General features: G+C 43.8%; 3 protein-coding genes across 6 annotated transcripts in view; 1 reads left to right on the forward strand and 2 right to left on the reverse strand.

Annotated features, from left to right (window-relative positions):
* Window positions 1-19,829, forward strand: part of LOC127598052 (tumor protein p53-inducible protein 11-like) — an 823,313-nt gene that overhangs the window by 60,552 nt on the left and 742,932 nt on the right. The gene's annotated exons all lie outside the window — the stretch shown is intronic.
* si:ch211-216l23.2 (uncharacterized protein LOC565061 homolog) lies at window positions 2,620-11,590 on the reverse strand. 2 transcript variants are annotated; one of them, XM_052061548.1, is made up of 10 exons: window positions 11,435-11,590; window positions 11,165-11,251; window positions 10,472-10,558; window positions 9,993-10,060; window positions 9,036-9,156; window positions 7,187-7,386; window positions 5,440-5,718; window positions 5,187-5,351; window positions 3,622-3,828; window positions 2,620-3,479 (listed from the first exon to the last, which is right to left on the reverse strand). In XM_052061548.1, the coding sequence occupies exons 1-10, from the start codon at window positions 11,494-11,496 to the stop codon at window positions 3,448-3,450; spliced, it is 1,308 nt and encodes a 435-aa protein (XP_051917508.1). In that variant the 5' UTR covers window positions 11,497-11,590; the 3' UTR covers window positions 2,620-3,447. The 2 variants fall into 2 exon arrangements, with proteins under 2 accessions (XP_051917508.1, XP_051917509.1); XM_052061549.1 differs by lacking the exon at window positions 10,472-10,558.
* The window catches only part of LOC127598037 (cGMP-inhibited 3',5'-cyclic phosphodiesterase 3A-like), an 83,724-nt gene continuing 77,630 nt past the window's right edge, over window positions 13,736-19,829 (reverse strand). For all 3 annotated transcript variants that reach the window (XM_052061535.1, XM_052061534.1, XM_052061536.1), the window contains 4 exons: window positions 19,555-19,758; window positions 18,626-18,787; window positions 18,287-18,548; window positions 13,736-16,244 (listed from right to left, as the gene is read on the reverse strand). In XM_052061535.1, coding sequence (XP_051917495.1) covers window positions 15,982-16,244; window positions 18,287-18,548; window positions 18,626-18,787; window positions 19,555-19,758 — 891 coding nt within the window. In that variant the 3' untranslated portion in view covers window positions 13,736-15,981. The remainder of the gene's footprint in view (window positions 16,245-18,286; window positions 18,549-18,625; window positions 18,788-19,554; window positions 19,759-19,829) is intronic.

The following is a 19,829-nucleotide window of genomic DNA, read 5'->3' on the forward strand; positions in this document are numbered from 1 at the left end:
CGCTGACTCCTCGACAGTCGACGGTAGATCGGGTAGAGTCCGCTCGCCCCGTGATGGACTGCTCACTGGCGGGGCCAATGACATCCAGCCCAGCCACGTCAGTGGAGTTAACCCCGGGTCGGCCAACAGAGAACCGGACTGGGGCTATTCGGTCCATTTGGGAGAAGAACTGTGACGGCTTGGATGTCGAGCAGCGTGAGCAGGTACTGTGGGACTTTGAAAACATCTTTGCCCTCAGTGAGAATGAGGTGGGCCTCACTCACCTGGTTGAGCACCACATCGACACCGGTGACGCGCGACCAGTAAAGGTTCGGCCCCAACGCCTCCCTCTGGCCCAGCAGGAGGCTGCAGATTAGGAGATCCGTGCCATGCTCAAGGCAAGGATCATAGAGCCTTCCGATAGTCCGTGGGCATCTGGCGCGGTCATGGTCCCCCGGAAAAAGAGCACCAGACCACGGTTCTGTGTGGACTAGAGGCAGCTCAATAAGGCTCCGCGTGGTTCTCATCACTCGACCTGCGCAGTGGCTACTGCCAAGTCCCCATCACCACGGAGCCCAGACCCAAGACGGCATTCTGCACCACCCGAGGACACTGGCAGTTTAAGGTCATGAGTTTCGGACTATGCAACGCACCAGGAACATTTGAGCGTCTGATGGACACAGTGTTCTCAAACATTCCGAGGCAAAGGTGCCTGGTGTATTTGGATGATGTCCTCGTCCATGGTGGGTCTTTTCAGGCTGCAATGGAGTCTCTGAGACTGGTGCTGGGAAGAATTGCGGCGGATGGGCTGAAACTGCACCCAGAAAAGTGCCACTTTATGCATTGGGAGGTGGAGTTCCTGGGCCACCGAGTGAACGGTGAGGGCATCAGCACGCTGGAGGAGAAGGTCCGCACCATTACAGATTGGCCAGTACCAAAGGACCAGAAGCAGTTGAAAAGCTTCTTGGGGCTGGCCTCGTACTACGGACGGTTCGTGAAAGGATTCTCTTGCATCAGGGTGTCCTTGTTGCACCTCCTTAAAGACAACCAACCTTTCCTCTGGATGCCGGAATGTCAGGAGGCGTTCTGCAGCCTAAAAACAGCCCTCATGAACGCTTCTGTTCTCACCCCACCAGATCCAGCCTTGCCTTTTGTGCTGGACACGGACGCAAGTAATGCCGGCATGGGGGCGGTGTTGTCACAGGTGGGGCCGGAAGGTGAGCACGTGGTGGCCTATTTCAGCCGCACTTTCAACAAGAGTGAACGACGCTACTGTGTTACCAGACGTGAACTGCTAGCAGTTGTTTTGGATACAAGCCATTTCAAGTATTACCTGTGTGGCGTGCCTTTCACCATCAGGACAGATCACGCCGCAGTACAGTGGCTGATGTCATTCAAGGAACCAGAAGGCCAAGTAGCACGGTGGCTAGAGGAGCTGCAGGCGTTCCACTTCACTGTGGTACATCGGGCTGGGGCTCAACACGCCAATGCGGACGCCCTTTCCCGGCGGCCAAGTTCTGTTAGTGGCTGCATCTACTGCGACCGGCGGGATGCCAGGGAGTTGGAGCTGCGTGGGGAAGCGACTGCTGCTGGACCGTCATGCTGCACCTTGGAGGCTGTGGACACTACAGAGTGGGCTGCCAAGCAGGAAGAGGACCGTGATCTCAACCCTGTGCGACAGTGGGTCCAGAGTGGCAGGAGGCCACCCTGGGAAGGAGTGATGGGACTCTCCGCTGCCACCAAAAGCTTTTGGAGCAAGTTTGCTGTGTTAAGCATGAAGGACGGTGTGCTGCAGTGCAGGAACTAGCCACCGGGGAAGAGAGATGGCAGGTGGTAGTGCCCGGAGCTCTTAAAGAGATGGTGCCAAGAGCATGCCATGGGAGCACCGGCTCAGGACACTTTGGCAGCACCAAGACCCTCAGACAGCTGCGCCAAGGGTTCTATTGGCGTCAGCATCGACGGGACGTAGAGGACTTCTACCGGCGCTCTGACGAGTGTGCGGCCTACAAGGGACCTCAAGACCAATCGCACGCACCGCTTCAGCAACAGAGGGTTCGGGCGCCCATGGAGAGGGTTGCTGTGGACATTATGGGCCCTTTCCCCGTGACGGACAGAGGGTACCGTTACGTGCTATGTGCGATGGACTATTTTACGAAGTGGCCCGAAGCTTACACACTGCCAGACCAAGAGGCGGAGACAGTGGCAGATGCGCTACTGGAGGGCATGTTCTGCCGGTTTGGGACTGCAGATATCCTCCACAGTGACCAAGGCAGAAATTTTGAGTCCAAAGTTTTTGCTGCTCTTTGTAAACGCCTGGACATGCAGAAAACACGCACCACACCTTTGCATCCGCAGAGCGATGGTCTTGTGGAACGATTTAACCGCACCATGCAGCAGCAGCTCGCCATTCTCACCTCCAAACACCAACGTGATTGGGACCAGCACATTCCGCTGGTACTGATGGCTTATCGTTCAGAGGTCCAAAGTTACACGAGCCGTACTCCTTCTCTGCTGATGCTGGGCCGGGAAATGTGCTGAGAGGATGTATGTGGTGCCAACTGGAGATTAGGATGTGCAACACTTCAGTCTTCCAATCTTGGTTTGTGATTATCAACCAGGTTTCACAAGAGATTCAACAGGTTTCAGGTACAAATTGAACATATTTAATGATTTGAATATTTTGAGAGGTGAAGCTCAAAAAACAAAAATGCGTATTTGTTCAGTTTGCGGTGGAGGGAATCCCAGCCCACAATATCTGCACAACATGAACACATTGAACATTTACACAGTCACAAATGCTTCATTTACACTCCATATGTACAGTTTAAAAATATATATTTAAAAAATGTCAACAACTTAAGTCCATCCACCACAGAAGGCATCTTTTCAACAGAAAATCTTTTAGTGTCAAAGAGGAATTCCAAAAGCATTTATCTGACACAAACACAACGAAGCAACAATCTAAGGATAAAACATTTGAACATTATGTAAGATTTGTTGAATCAACAACATTCTGCATTGTTCAAAGTTATGACACAACCTTATCTTTTAACTCATTGATAATTTGCGCACATTATTTGTACCGGTAATTTTCCTTCCTAATTTTGCACACATTACTCCTATTTTCCATACCTTGTCTTGCACTAAAAATGTTTTTCTTAAGAAATGTGGCCCATTCTTCTGAAAAGAAAACGTTTTTGTAAAAAAAGGCATTGCATGAGAAATGGTTGAGGAAGTCAGTCTTTTAATTCACATCGTTACGTTCTGTGTCACAATCTAAAAAGGCAAACTGGACATATGTACTTTGCACTTTGGAAAAAACAAAATTAAAATAAAGAAAAAGAAAAACAGAGTCCAGCTACATATTAACCCATTAAATAAATCAGACGTTGAAGTCATTGTTTTTTCTTAGATCTTTTTAAAAAAGGCGACGAGAGTCTTTTAAAATAAATCAGAGATGCTGCATGCTTAGTGTCTGGGACCACTCAGGCGGGGGATACCTTGGGAGAGACAAGAAGACAAAATATGTCAGTGAGTCTTGCTTTAACCCTTTTCTTCATGACACATACCCAACCCGACATCAAAGATTACCATCAATTCTCAGATGCATCCAATGAAATAGAAAGAGTCCAAGTAACCCACCTGGAGTGGACAAGAGTGGAGGGCGAGAACTTTTGAGGGAGGGTGGAGCCCCTCTCATGGCATGGGACCCTCTTGGGCCCTGGTGACGAGGGGGGAGGGGCTGCATGAGGGGGCTGCATAGCAAACTGGAGCCACCATAAGAGTTGTGCAAGGATGGCGGTTGTTGCAAAGAGAGCAGTGGGGGAGGCTTGGTTTTCGTATGAGAACCTAAAAGTGAGGAATCCAAACATTGAAATGTTACAATTATTGTAAAAATGACAGATTCGACTCACTTAGTTTTTCATTATGCTGCCGTACAGTACTTCAAAAACACTTAACTCTGGGTGAAGGGTGGGCGTGTAAGTGGACGCTAAAGGGTCGCCCCAAGCAGGTATCAACACCTGTATAGAGTGTGGCAATGTGCATTGTTGTAAAACAACTTCGGTTTTGGTTTCTAAGAACCCCCGAAAATAAATTCTACAAAGAGACACGCCTACGAAGCTCAGTTCAAACTTCAAGCCATCGGTTATGCTTTTGGCATGCGTGCCCATCTCACAGCAGTGGTGAAAAACCAAGTCAAGCAAATGAACTCTGTCTGAGCTTGCCGTTATTCCCGGAGGCTTGACTAAAGAACTCCAACCGCTGGACATCGGCATCAACCGGGCGTTCAAAGTAAAGTTGCGAACGGCATGGGAACAATGAATGATCGATGGCAAACACAACTTTATAAAGAGTGAGAGAGGCAGCGCTGGGCGAGTTACTCCACAATTTGCGAATGGCTTGTGGCTGCTTGGACGAACGTGTCTGCTTGCACTGTTGTTCGAGTTTTTGGCAAAGCCGGCACATTTCTGTGGAGCCACATGGCAATGAGAGTGACTCTGACAACGACAGGGAACGCAGCATTTTTGATGGATTACCGGTACTTGCACAATTGTTCGATTCTGATACAGAGGATGAGGACTTTGGATTTCTGGGTGATGACTGATCGAAAAACGTGAGTACATTGTACGATGGCTAAATAAAATACAACGGAACTCAGGTTTGCTTCCGTTGCCTTTTTAAAAACGTGTTTTTAGCTTGTATCTGTATGTCTTGGAATGCTACCGTATGCTTCAAGCTAACGTGTTTTTAGCGTGCGCGCATACATGCCGTATGTTTAAGCTGGCATATGTTTTACCACTATAAAACTGCGGCCAATAATACAGTGCATTTTGTCTATGTGTAAAATACAGAAATGGCACCCATTAATGAGACTACGCCCAACCATACGGTGCGGCGAATGGTCGTGAAAATACCGTAAATGAACAACCAACCACCTCACCATGTTACATATACTGTACATGACTGCTCCTGCATTGGATTGTTGAGTAATCAAATTTTTGTCCAGGGCTCCAGTCTATCCTTTTGTTTCCTTTTAAACTAGGAGCACATTGGCTCCTAACTTGACATTTTAACGGATTTGTCATAATAAACCTTAAATGCTTGTAAAATGATTCAAGTATGGAAAAACTGCAATTCCAGTTTCCAAGCATTTGCTTTGGTTGGCGACATAGAACTGACTTGGTCCCGTGTTGTGAGGTCCTCACCTGGTGAAGGTAAAAGTGGCATCGGTGTGGGCGGAGGACAGTCCATTAGCGGGCGCCCTGCTTCACTTGCGCACTGAGGCGGCCCAAGCGGGGTCGGCAGAAGGGGAGGCGGCTTTCCCGGTCCAGAAGAGAACATTTTGCCCTTCTGTTCCCTGCCGTTGCTCGCTGGTGACAAAACCCAGGTAGAGTTAAAGAGACCCCAGGAGAGGAACAGAACCATCAGTGTCGCTGACACGACTGAGCGGCGGCACACCTCTTAAGTGTTCTTGCCGGGCGCGGACAAACGCCAGGACGGCTTCCAGCTCCTCGGCATAAACGTGCACGCCATCGGACAACAGCTGGAGGGACTGGCGGATCTCCGAGGGAACGAGGTGGCGCTCAATCTTTTCTCGATCCAGAAATTCCCCAAGCAACTGTGAGGCCTGGGATGCAATGTCTGCGGGGTCCCTTTGTTTACTTTCCTTCCCAAATCCGCGCCTGTGCTCTGCTGCAACAAAATCCATGGCCTGCTCTTTGGGCATGTTGCGGTGGACTGTGGATGAAAGTGGAGGGTTAACCCAAATGGGTCAGAGGGGGCTCAGAAGGGATGACGTAAAAGTCAACGAGATGGAACATTGAAGTTGCTGCTATGCATTTTGTTTGGATCTTCACCTTTGGGTTGGTTTTACATTAAATATAGTCATGAGCTACCCGCTGGTTGGCTTCTGTTTCAGTGTGATGTCGTATGTTGCATTGGTGAATTGTTCATTAGGCCCCGGCAAAGTGTGAAGATGTCAGATTTGATCAAATTCATGGACCGACAATCAAATTTTAAATGCGAGAAATGTGGCTTCATTTTGATTTTTCATCTCAGAGGTTATGGTTGAAAAAGTATGGTAAGTAAATGTTTTATTTAAAATTGAATTGACATGTAGTTTTAATGAAAGTGTGTATTGTCTTAAGATAAAATATAAGCTGCAACAGGTGAGGTGTACAGCTGAGTGTTTTTTTTTTTTTTAATGGCAACTACACTTTGCGACAAATTTGATTTTAAACCCAGCAAGGTAAGAAGACACAGGAAGCAATCGTTAGGATTTGGATGGCACATTTGAAAGTAACGAAGGATGGGCATGATTCTTGATTAGGTGGTCCATTGACCATGAAGATGTTTACATTCTAGGGATTAGGGACTTGATTGTTGTGAATTGCATCAAAATGGAATGCGCACTACAGTACTTGGTAATAACCAGCAAGAGATTTTGTTGATTCTTTCTCAATTATCGAAAAAAAGCTGACGACTACTTTTTCTTGAACCGAAGATGTGGGAGGGAACGGTGGGGTCACACGCTGATTTTTTCCTGCCATCTTTGACTAATCCAAAAATATTTTCAAATACCGGTACATGTACTTCTTGTGGAATTCATCAGACATTTCCTCCACAGTCAGTGAAGAAAATGCTATCAGATGCCCATCCTCACACATGATGCTCCATGAATAACACGCCGATCCGCTGCAAATAAAGCCAAGCAGCCGAGAAAGCTCAAATCTGGACATGTGACTGAATGTGATTGAATGTGCTCAGCTATGGATGACGATAGCAGATGGCTGAGCTTGGTAATTTGTCTCATGTTTCATTTTAGTTTTCTTTTCTACAAGCTGGCAAAGAGGCATGAAGAGGAAACTCAAGCTGGAATAAAATGTCATTTTCTTGAAACACTCGTCGTGTGCCATTTTGGGGCCGAGTTCATAGATGTACGCAAAGTCAACTGTGTATAGATGGCAGTGCGGTTTGAGATGTATGAAAGGGAATGTGAAGACTTTTGCAGGTTGATTTCAATAATAATAATGGAAGGTATCAAAATGTACATTTGAATTCTTTTGTGTTGTGTTTATAGATGGTTTGGATGACGTTTTGACAAGATTTTGTGTGTGCACCGTACATTGAATGCTGCTGTGGGGTGGGGCTTAGAAAAGGGATGGAGATTTGTCATTGGAGGTGATTCTGAGGGGCGGGGACTTACTTTTGAGGGGCTCTGAGAAAATGATAACAGTGCAGGAGGACAGAGCTACGTTTGTCTGCTCCACCAGAATACATAACGGGGAGCCAACACCTCGGACATCCTGCAGGGCTTGCGTCAGGCCCGACTCCGCCTGCAGGTAGAGCATTTCCACTGACAGGCCACGCTCCTGCAAGCACTGGTTTAGCGATTTGGGGTAATCCCTTTGAGAGGAAGAAAAACATGTTAACCCAACACCTCGATGTTGACTGACTCAACTGGAACGACCAACCGAAATCAAATTAACGCAACGCAGCAGAGAGGTTTTAGCTTGAGGTGACATTTTGATTTGAAAGTGTTTTCAAACCCGGTTAGATACAGACTGAGAAGGTCATGTTTGGATTGGGTGAGTGACAAATGTCGACAATCTTGCGGTCTAAGTCAGGTGGCTCAATTGGACAGTAAACTATGAACAGAGATGATTTCCATGTAATGTCGTGATGGCATTGTGAACTTTGTGCATTCGTATCATTTTCCCGTGCTATCCATCATTACAAGCTGAGAATAATTTGAAACGGAAATATTTGTTGGCCAATAAGTCACGTTTCATTTTCGCCGTCGGTTGAGTGGTGAACAACAAAAGTTTCAACCATAGTGTCAAAAGACGTTTTTATCTTTTTGTCTTATAACCAAGAAGTGTGACAGTGCAGTATATTCGTGAGGGGCTCAAGCAAAATATTTAAGAAAGATTGAATGACTGTCTGTACAAAGGCATCATTGTGGTAGAACATTTTAGACTGATAGTTTGGTCAGTTAAACACTAAAACAGTTTTCCTCTGAGTGGCGGCTACTGGAGCTTTTGTGTTCATCTGTCATATTTGAAGGGTGTGTACTTTGGTGTGAAACTCATGCAAGTGGGCAATCGAAATGACATTGCTAATGTTCCGTTTTTGCACAGGCAATCTGAGTTTGAGTCGAAATGTGAAGATGTTGCTGTGATTCGAGTCTTTTATTTCCTTCTGTCAGGTTCAGAACTTTTATTGTTGAACAACAATTAAAAAGGGTGGGCAGCAAAAAAAAAAAAACAAGAAAGGAATTAATGTTAAGCACAGTCTGCAAGCAAGGTAACATTTCAACAAGCTTAAATATGCTTTGTTTCGGTTGTTTGTTCGTTCGTTTGTTTGTTTGTTTGTTTTGGGGGGGCAGGGGAGTTGCCCCATTCATGGGACTAAATGTGAGGTGAGAAGAAAGAATGCATCTTGTCATTGATGCAAAAGAGCACGATTGTTCTAAAATTCATCCTTACATCCAGCCATCATCTACCGCTTATCCGGGGCCGGGTCGCGGGGGCAACAGCTTTAGCAGGGAAGCCCAGACTTCCCTCTCCCTAGCTACTTCTTCCAGCTCTCCCCGGGGGATCCCGAGTCGTTCCCAGGCAAGCTGGGTGACAGTCTCTCCAGCGTGTCCTGGGTCTTCCTCGGGGTCTCCTCCCGGTGGGACATGACCGGAACACCTCACCGGGGAGGCCCCCTGAGCGCCCCCCCGGTGAGGTGTTCTAAAATTAAATAGAAGATTTACCAGAAATTATTCTGTGCATCACATTTTAGATTTACAACTTTTAGCGTGTAAATGAATCGGAAGAAACAGAGTTTTTTTCTGTTGTTGTGCGGTACTGTCAATGTGTTTTGAGGCAGTGCTAATGCCAACTCCATGAAGATATCAAGTCATCAAAAAAAAAAAAAAAACTCATCCCATGGAGGAAGCTTGTGAAATCAATACTTCCACCAGCTTGGTGACTATTTTTGTAAGTTTTTGACCCAAAGTGTTGGAAACCATTTCTGTGGCAAGCAGCATTTTTGAAATTTGTACTTACAGGCACTGGCTGGTCACAGAGATGATCACACAGTCAGCAGCCGTTTGATCCTCCTGCACTTGCCTGTAGAATTTCTGGTATAAGGTTTTCCGTCTGTCTGCAGGAGTGTTCTCGGGCTTGGCTGGAGGAGCCACAAGATACAGAGGTGGATGAGTGATGAAGAGGAAACGGGTATGTGGATGAAACCTCAAATGTTGGTCAGAATAATGATAGGAATTTCTGAAATGTAGTGAATCCTTGCATCTTCGCTGTTCGGCATTCAATGTTTTGGGGCAACCAAACAGTACCCTCTACTTTGTGAAAAATTTGCTCAGTTTCCACCTAGGCTAAAGCAATGTAAGTGTTCTTTGTCGCCATATGGTGGAGTCTTTGTGTCATTACATTTAACCAACAACGTTTCTTTTTCATCTTCGTTTGAAATGTTGGTTAGTCCAGTAATTTTGTGTTGTCTGCAAATTTGTCACAACCTACAGATACATCGACATTGTTCAGATGCATATTTATTGAATAGTTGTGCGGTTCAGCAACTTTGATGTAGCTTGAGAAAAATCAACACAAAAGAAACCCCAAATGATTCGACTGACATTGCCTTGACGTCCACAGCTGGAATCGTGAGCTAGTTCATCTTGAAGTCAATCTAACCATAACACTGGTTCCGCAGATCACAATGACATTGCCCCATATTGATTTTATTTCACCAATCAGCACGCTGTGTGTCTGTTATTTTCACAAACCCAATTCCAATGAAGTGAGGACATTGCGTTATACATAAAATCAGAACACAAAGCCCTCTCATGAAATGGCATTAATGTCTTAAATATCACACTGAAATTCAACAGTTTTGTTTTGAGTAGTTGAAAAGTCACGCAGAATTAATGTGATTTCATGACTTCCAAATGACAGCAACCAGGAATATCATGTTCGGAATATATCTGAAGAACTTTGGGGAATTCTCACCATTGAGCTTTGCACCGTCATACTTGACACTGCCACTGTAGTTTTGCTTCTGCTCCAGTTCTTTGTAACTGAAAGAGAGATGTTAAACATGCAATTAATTATGTATGTATGAATACAAAGGCACTCAGAAGGTCAATGTCATCATTCATCGAATCTGCAAAATACATTACAACAAACACAATCTCATTCACTCAAACGACATTCTGTGCTGCCATTTTAATCATGCAAGGTTTCTCAGCATATACAGTCAGATTTTTTCCCCCCAATGCGTTTCAATGGGTGTCAAATGCATATGTAAATTTCGATGACTGGGACATCCGGCTGGCCGTTGCGTCACAACGGTCGGTCTGCCCGGGGCGCTTGCCGGCGGGCTGGGGGTGAGTATGTGGAGCAGCATTTCAGTCCATTGATAAAAATATTAAGTCTCAGTTCCCTGACAACATGACTGATCCTCGTTGGGAGAATTGGGTTGCACATACCTGCCCAGGGCATCTTTGAGATCTTCGCTCCTCTCCTCCCTGCTTGGATACTGCGCACTTCTCCGGAACAACCTCAACGGCTGGGCGCTGTACCACAAAATACACATGCATAAAGAAATATTTCATGGTTCCAATTTTAATGGGGATTCTGTAATTTGTAGGGAGGACGCAAATATCTCAAAATAATTCTTATATATTTTTTAAAAAGTAATAAAGTAGGTTGATCACTTGGACTAGGCCATTTTATAAGAAGCTCGCATGCTGAAAAAAATGTGGGCAACCTTGGCGTAAAGCATTATAATGACATCAAAATCAAATCTTTCGGGCGGACTTGGATGCGCCCTTTTGCTCCTTTTATCACAATTTGACAGCCCTCATTTATTCCAAAATCAACTCAATTGTTTTGTAGAGCACTTTCAAACAACCACCACTGCTGCACGTGGAGCAAAAATAAATCATACAACAGCAAACATAGTTAAAACAAATAAATGAAGGCACCCCGCCCCCCACACACACAAATAGTTAACTCAAAAAACAAGTCTCATCTTGAGTCAAAAGCCAAAGAATAAAAATATGTCAAATGAGTTTGAAAGATGGGCAGCATTGGAGCTAAGCGGGAGGTCAACGGTTGTTGTTTTGATTTAGCGCTATTGATACATAAAAGAACATTGAATTGAATCGAGCTCCACAAACCTGTCCAGAGCATCCTTGAGATCCTCGCTCCTCTCCTCCCTGCTTGGATACGGCGCACTTCTCCGAAACAACCTCAACGACTGAGCGCTGGATCACAAAATACAAAGGCATAAACCCAATGTTTGGAGATAACATTTTAATTGGAGCTATGTAATCTGTAGGGCAGACGCAAAGGTGAGAGCGTGCGTGTGAACGTGGTCGCCTGCTTTGTATTAGGACTCCTCAGTAGGATGCTAATGCTAAAGCGAAAAAGGCAGTATAGCCACTGACCTCGCGTTTGGGTTCCCTTGCTGCAGTCGAGGGGTTTGGGAGGCTTTCGGCCAAGCCGTCATTTCAACGAAACCCCAAAGCCCAAAAGCAGCGAGGTCGACAGCCGATCGAGTCGATAAAATTTGTCGAGTGTTTTTCTTCTCTCGCGTGGGCAAACAACAGAGAACAGAAGCGAAATGATCTGATGAACAAGTGCATTAACGCCACCTACTGGGTTGGAGTCAAGTCAACAGTTATTTATAGAGCACTTTCAAACAGCCATCGCTGCATACAAAGTGCTGTACATGGAGCGATTTAACATACACAATAAACAGTAAGACGAATCGGCAATAAAGGCGCTAGAAAGCACCAAGCAGTAAAATCAAGAACAAATCTAAGTCATGCTGAGTCGAACGCCAAAGAATACAAGTGAGTTTTGAGGAGGGCTTTAAAGATGGGCAGTATGAGTCAGGGTACGCTTGTGCATAAACACAATACCGCCACATTAAAGAAGAAACAAATACGATTCACGAAAACTATTTCGCTCAAGAACTAAATATCACTTTAAACTGACCGATTTCTAAGGCTAAACACCATAAGCATAACCCCTCTCTTTCTTAACTCGACGTAGTTTTGCCCCGCTCCTGTCCTATCTTTGACAGTAACAAATATGCACAACACTTGTCTTGTTTAACCAAAAAAACTAACAAATCTTTAAGTATGGATATGCATTGTTGTGTCCTAATGGAGTAGGGGAAATGAAAGACCAAAGCAAACGTTATCAATTTACCAACAAACATTCGCAGAGATGAAAAAAAAAACAAGTGTCATTCTCTCTAAAGCAGGGGTCACCAACATGGTGCCCGCGGGCACCACGTAGTCCATGAGAACCACACCATTATCCCGCCAGTGCTAGGATTGTGCTAGTAGAAATTGAGAAAATGTGCTAGTAGAAATTCATTCATTCATTCATCTTCCGTACCGCTTGATCCTCACTAGGGTCGCGGGGGGTGCTGGAGCCCATCCCAGCCGTCTCCGGGCAGTAGGCGGGGGACACCCTGAATCGGTTGCCAGCCAATCGCAGGGCACACATAGACGAACAACCATCCACGCTCACACTCACACCTAGGGACAATTTAGAGTGTTCAATCAGCCTGCCATGCATATTTTTGGAATGTGGGAGGAAACCGGAGCACCCGGAGAAAACCCACGCAGGCCCGGGGAGAACATGCAAATTCCACACAGGGAGGCCAGAGCTGGAATCGAACCCGGTACCTCTGCACTGTGAAGCCGACGTGCTAACCACTGGACTACCGGGCCGTCCGCTAGTAGAAATTATGATTTAAAAATGAAAACACTGGCAGAATTGTGAGACATCTTTAAGATGATCAGAGCCTGAAAATTAACATTAAGTCTTAAAAATAACACATTCCAATATTACAAAATGTAATTTGTACAGATGTTATTTCAGACGTGTAACAATTTGGTAGCCCTTCACACAATCAGTACACATGAAGTAGCTCTCACTCTCAAAAAGGTTGGTGACCCGTTTGCCCATTTTCTAATAATGGAAAGGCATGGTTATAATTTATTTTCCCTTCGCTTTGAAAAATCAATGCACTAAGACTGCTCTGAGCATCCTTTACTGACCAGAGGCGGCACACAAGCATTTTGTCGAGGACTTTGGGGCTATATTTTGTATTGGGTAATGTACGACATCATATTAAATCACTGCTGAGGTCTTTTTCTACTTGTGTGAAAATAACCTACCGTAATTGCTTTTGTACAGTTGCCCCAACTAGTAAAGACAAACACAGGGAAACCACAGAACTTGTGTATTATAATTGAATGTATTCAGATTACAACATCAACTTAGATCATTTTGTGACAATTTCTAATAATATATTCATATATGATAAATACCAATAGGCACTTCCAGAAAGTCTGGCAATATTGAAGCCACAGTATAGTGTCTAAATTACAAAAGGGTAAAAATAAATAATGCATTTCAAGAAGGATTTTTTTTATTATTTTAAAATGTCTTTACTGTACAGCATATATTCATATTGTACAAAATGGAGCATCAATGTTCAAAAACCTGCGTGGACAAAACATGAAGTACGAATCATAAGTGCAATGAATTGGTGAGAGGAAACAAATGTGTCCGAATAATTGGTCTGCTATATGAAAATATTTAGCAATTCCGCTTGTTATTTTAAAGCTGGTTTCGGGCTCGTGATCACAATTATCGTACGGCTGTGTGACAAGTGAATGACAGTAATGAAGACACACACACACACACACACAAAAAGATATAACACATTGACTTAAATGTGCTGTCCTCCAACCCAAATTAGTTTAATGGTCTTTGCGACGTGACAAATATGTGATAGATGTTAAAACGCGAATCGTTGCCACTGAACATGGCTACAAAGCAGTTTCTAGGTCAAAGTGGAAGCACAAGGAGAAATACTGTATGCACACAGGATCTTTGGAGAGCAACTATCTCATCTGAGTTAACTCAGAGGAAGTAACTGAATGCATCACCTTACCAACATTTACTAAGTTCACTGGTTTGCCGTACAGCCGCATCAAAAACAGGACAGCATTGGACATGTAAGCGTCGAAATGAACTCTCCTTAGTTCCATATATTATACATTCACAAGGCAGTCAAATCCCTTCTCGAATCCCGCAGCCTCCTTTGCAGTGGAGTCACCCATACATCGAAATGGAAAGAAGGCAGCAATATGCCTGCCGATATGAACGTGAAGGAACAATCGTACATGGGATCCCAGATTTAAGTCTTGCTAATAGTTCCGTGCAGCGACACATTAAATTTCTCTCATCATTTAACCATTTACTTCATGACGCAGATTTAACTCAATTTTCAAGTTTGTTTTCCTTCTCAACCTGACAAAGTGGGACATTTTCAGCTTGAAATCAGTTTTGTCACCATGTTTATTTTTCATTTACAGAGTTGTATGCATAAGTGCCCGTATAATTTCTGATGAATTTATTCTAAATATATTCATTTTTTAAATGTAATTTTATTTGTGATTGGAAATTGCATTGTACTCATATACTGTCAGAAAAATTGAACTGTTGTGATCTGTTTTTTTTCAAGGTACAACTTCTTATGATGTACACTACAGTGTTCACACCCGATCCCCAGAGCACAAGTATGTATTATTTTGGTTAGTAAAGGGACTGAAATGGTCCAAACTGGCAAAGGGACCATTTCGGTACCTTTTTTTTTTTTAACAGTGTGAGGGTACAAACGGGTGCTCGGCCTATCTTGAGTTGAGTGCACAGAAGTAATGTGCCGGGGATGTGATTTCCTGAAGAGTGAACCTACAGTATTTTTTTTTTCAATCCAGACTCGTCCGGTATGATGTGTATAGTTATTCTTAACTTTGCTCCCTGATTTCATACTTCCTGTGCTTCATTGTGTGTTTATGGACATCATGTAAAGTAGCTTGCAATAATGTCGCAGCACACTGTTACTGTCAATAGAAGAGTTTTTTTTTTTTTTGAATCTCAACAGTTGAAGGTTTCCTGAGGGTTAAAGGTTCACATATGGAGGAATTGATTACACACAGAGAATACAGATTTCGGAGCCATAAAGAAATAATGGAAAAGGAAAAAAAAAGGCCATCGATGAAATATTACCTTTATAGCCTCTCAATTTCATCTCATGGATTGATGACGGACTTCTCGTTTCCTTAAGATATTACAAATGCATTTAGAATGTTTCACTTAGTTTGGTGTCTCGTGACTGTGCAAATCTGTCCAGAAAAACACTTCCCGTTTTTGATCCTTTATAGAATTCCCAACGCCGAGGAGAATGTTATTCATGTCTTCAGGAAGGGGAATCGTTCACGTGGAGACAAGTTTACAGAGTGTTATGAGGATGAATGATCTGCACTTAAAACATAAATGGCTACACAGTACGTAAAATGTAAAGAATGACATTTATAAATATTTATTGTGCGAGTGATTCACGACGGCCGAGGTTGAAGGAATGACAGTTACAACAATGTTCCTCATTTGATTTGAATTCTTTTAGACACCATCAACATATCATGGCCCATTTGCGACCTCCACTCACAAAAACCCCTGCTGAAATTGAAGCACAAGTACAACTGGGACGACGGACGCATTCAGAAAATAATCCTGTATAAATTGGCAGCAAATTTCATCGATCCCGTGTTAGCACACGCGGTTGAGGTCTGTGTAGCCAGTCTGCCTCTTCTCTTGACAGTAAGAAAAGAGTCTGTATTCCAAAGGACATGCATAATCTCGTATTGCAAGACGGAAAGCTCCTTTAAAATGTTTGGTGAACTCAAATATTTAGATAAAACGTGTAAAGCACAAAATTTCCCACCCTGTTTTATTTTATTCTGAGGCACACATTTCCCAATCTACAGTGTTGTGTCTAAAGTGATGTGCTGGCAAAAAAAAGAAAAAAAATGGATTCAGTAAATAGGATAAGAAAAAAAGGAGAAAAACTTGTCTTAATCCTGACAGAGGATGGAAGTCACGTTCACTGTGGCTCTTCCTCCACTTCCTACGGCGCCGCAGGCCACTCGGGCTCTTCTACCCCTTCCTCGGGATCCTCCCCTTCAACCAGCTCCTCTCTACTGCCGGGCTCTTCTTCCTCCTCATGAGTCGCCAAAATGGCCTCCGTTACACTGTTCACGTGGGCCGCCTCTGCTCCTTGACCCTGCTTCTGGTCGTCCTCTGCGATCACTTTCTTCCACATCTCGTGGTTCTCCAGCAAGTGATGGGTGATCTGACAGAACACTTGCCTCCTCTTCTTTGCTGTTTTCTCTAAAACAAATAAAAGCATAACTGATTAAACTCAAAACGCAGGGACGATGGCCACAGGGTATGCATCCAAACCCAGTTTATGCATTTATTTTTATCCTACTACGCCATTTTTAAGCTAGATAAGAGAATAACCATACAAATAACCACACAGTGCTTGGTCAAAACATAGTACAGTGAAACTCCTCAACAACGAAACCTACAAGGGCGAAAATACTCCCTAATGTGAAAAAATCTTCATGCATTAACACAATTCCCACTCTCCTGCCCCCCATACAACGAAAAAACCCCGTCGCGTTATACGAAATCTTTTTTTCTGCTCTTGCCTCACGAACAGATTCACTACAACGAAGTCTAATCCAACACTGACCTCTACTGCTTCGTTTGGAAACAGCAACAGCAACCACCACACTGGTTTACACATGCGCAGTAGTACAGGAAGTAATTGTTATTGTTGGTTTCAGACTCAACACGAACGTTGCATTGCTGAAATGGCTACAAAACGGACCTTTGGATGTCAGGTAGCTAAGACAAGAAGAGCTCTGATGCTGGAAGAGAGGGTGTAAAAGTGATGAAAATGAAAGTTGGAGAAAGCAAAATAAAATACATTATCCAAAAAATTGATGAGGATGAATGCTGATCGTACATTTTGTAATTTCTTTCCCTTTTTTTCTTTCTACACGGACTATATGAAGTGTCAAATAAGTGTGTGCTCATACTTATGCACTATTGGAATAAAAATAAAGAGTACACATATGTTTGTGTGTGCGTGTACACATATGTTTGTGTGTGTTTACATCTGAGATCAAATTTGCTACAGTGAAAAACCCCGTTGTGAAAAAAATTCTTGCTGCAAACATGATTTCGCTGTAGAGGAGTTTCATTGTATTTCATACATTTTCCAAGTCAGTTTTTTTGTAGTTTGTTTTGATTTCAAGTCCAACAGTAATACACAGTACAGCGACGATCCTCCTTCACGTGCATGTCATCCTCCCTTCACTTCCGGGTCTAATTCGAACTCGCACTGTATGTTCTCACGTGTTTTGATCTAGCATTACTTTTCAAAGACAGTGCTAACAAGGCAGCCCTCGCTACAGTATCAAAGTATGGTTCTCACCTGGTTTCATTCTCCCCTGCTGATGTCAAAAGTCAAGTGTGAAGTAATTTTACAACATCCCAAATGAAATATATATTTTTTGTTTACAATTACAATATTTTGTTTACAATTAAACAAAACTCATTAAATAAAGCCTGAAAAAAATTACTTATCCCAAAGGGAGATCCTGATGGAACTTGTCTGAGGGGACAGGTTTGTTGGCAAGATGTACCGGACCATATATGTATTGGCTGCGGTTATGTGCCAAGTGTAATTGTTTCGCAATTCGCTGCTGTGCCGTGCTGTAAATTGCGCACGATGGGGTTACCTGCTTGGTCCACATATTCCCGCTAGCACAGAGAGCACACGTGAAAGTGTGTTGGTGTCCTACGTTGTCATTGCTAAGGTACCGGTAGTTCTGATGTGTTGTTGGGCACTCCGCATATTATATCGGCAGCGTTATTAGTTGCAAAACATGACAGAGGATTCCATATGCACTCATATAGTTTGAATTATTTCATAGAGGATTCCATCCATGTACACGCATAATACTTTGAATGAAATGTTTTCATAAAAAACAGCCAGAATCATTCATTGATTATCACACCTACCTTTTTTGAAATTCCGTTTAGAACACAGAGGTCTTCAAAGTGCATGTAACAAAGAACACTCGTCGACACCGGTGCAAAACTCATTTGCTTTGTGAGAACGAAACTGCATCGTTCCAATTTTTTGGTCCATTTGCGTGCCGTATTCTTTTCTTTTGTGCAGTCAAACAACTGTTTGTGTGAATATTAACAGGTCATTGCCACACCGCGCCGAGGCATTTCGCCGAATGACTCGCTAACAATGGAAACGAGTTTTAGCCCTAGGTGATACTCGAAAGACGTTTGGCTAGGTTTACTTTACACTTGACCTTTAGTGTTGTAGCAAAACCACATTGTCTTACGTGATGACTCCGAGCCGGTGGATGTGTCTTCCTCTGCCGTGTCTTCCTCCTCCTCCTCCTCCTCGTTCTCTGTGCTTTCAGGCTCCTCGGCATCCGTCTTAGGTTCCACCCACCGTCCCGGCATTAGGCAAGCCGAGTCGTAAGAATTGCACAAGGGTCCCACGATGTGCGTGATGAATGACTCTTGGAGTTTGGCCAACTGCGGTGCGGCTCGGTCCATGAAGGGGCTGATGGGGAGGCCCAGATTGGCCTCTTCATCACCCTACATGCAGTGTGACCTTCATTAGCACAAGGTTATGGCCAGAAATATGCAACACTGATCAAGGGGAGTTCTCCAACCTGTTCATAGAACTCATTGACAATGCCCTCTGTCCACTGTAGATGGAGGTCCTTACACTTTAGTGGCCCGTTGATGTCAGCCAGCTTTATGCACATCTGGCAGACCAGCAACCTGTCATTCTCATTGGTCCAATCGATGCCTGATGATGGATCATCCCCCACCTAGGGAATCAATAGAAAAATAAATAAGGTGACTGATTAAATGTGACACCCCTGTTATTTGCTATATTTGTAACCCTACACATTCAGTTCATTTTATAATCTCCCCTGTTTTGTCTTGGTAGCGCCAAGTTGAGCATTCCACTGGGTAAAATGGCAAAACAATGACGCTTGCACCACATGCAACATTTGAAGGAGAAGTAAATGTACACGAGATAATGTATCACTGAAATGGAAGCGTACAAATGTGGTTTCTACTGTCAATGCAAAGTCAACAGGCGTATGAAGAGCTGACATAATGTCATAACGTGCTCAGCGTAAAAAAACATAATCCAGTCCATGTTGTGCATAAATTGAAAGAGGGCTACAGTGTTATTATCATGTGCAGCCGTCACATCAGACACAACTTATGAGCTAAAAAGGTTCGCATACTGTATCCGTGTGTGTGCATGTGTATTCATCGTTTGGTAATTTATAGAGCTACAATTTGGCAGAAGTAGTGAGTATGTCTGCCTCTCAGTTCTGACGTTCCAGGTTTCAATCTCAATTCTGGCCTTCCTTTGTGGAGTTTGCATGTGCTCCCTGTGTTTCGTGGCTTTTTTTCTCCATGTATCCCAACTTCATCCCACATTCCGAAAACATGCCTATTAGGGTCTAAATCATCCATCATTGTATGCCTGTGGTGGACTGGCAACCAGTTATCCAATATGTGATATCCGCAAAACTTCTCAAAAATGCTCTTTGGCTGTTAGCATCCAAAGCATGAATACCTTTGCATTAAACTCTGCAAGAAAATCAAAGTGCTTCTTCAAATCTGTGGCCAGTATGGCCTCAATGACCAGGAAACGGAATCGCTTGAACTCCCTGTGATCCAAGTTGACGAGGAAGTTGAACTCCGGTCGGGACAACAAGAGGTTCCAGGCTGAGGCAGCGTGGTGGTTTTCCAGAACCGAACGGTCATTGTAGAGCACCGCCTGGACAGACACAAAACCCTGACACTTTACAACACTTGCATACATACTAAGCCGGTCCAGTTTATTTTAAA

The sequence above is a fragment of the Hippocampus zosterae genome, chromosome 3, assembly GCF_025434085.1.
Source record: "Hippocampus zosterae strain Florida chromosome 3, ASM2543408v3, whole genome shotgun sequence".
NCBI lineage: Eukaryota > Metazoa > Chordata > Actinopteri > Syngnathiformes > Syngnathidae > Hippocampus > Hippocampus zosterae.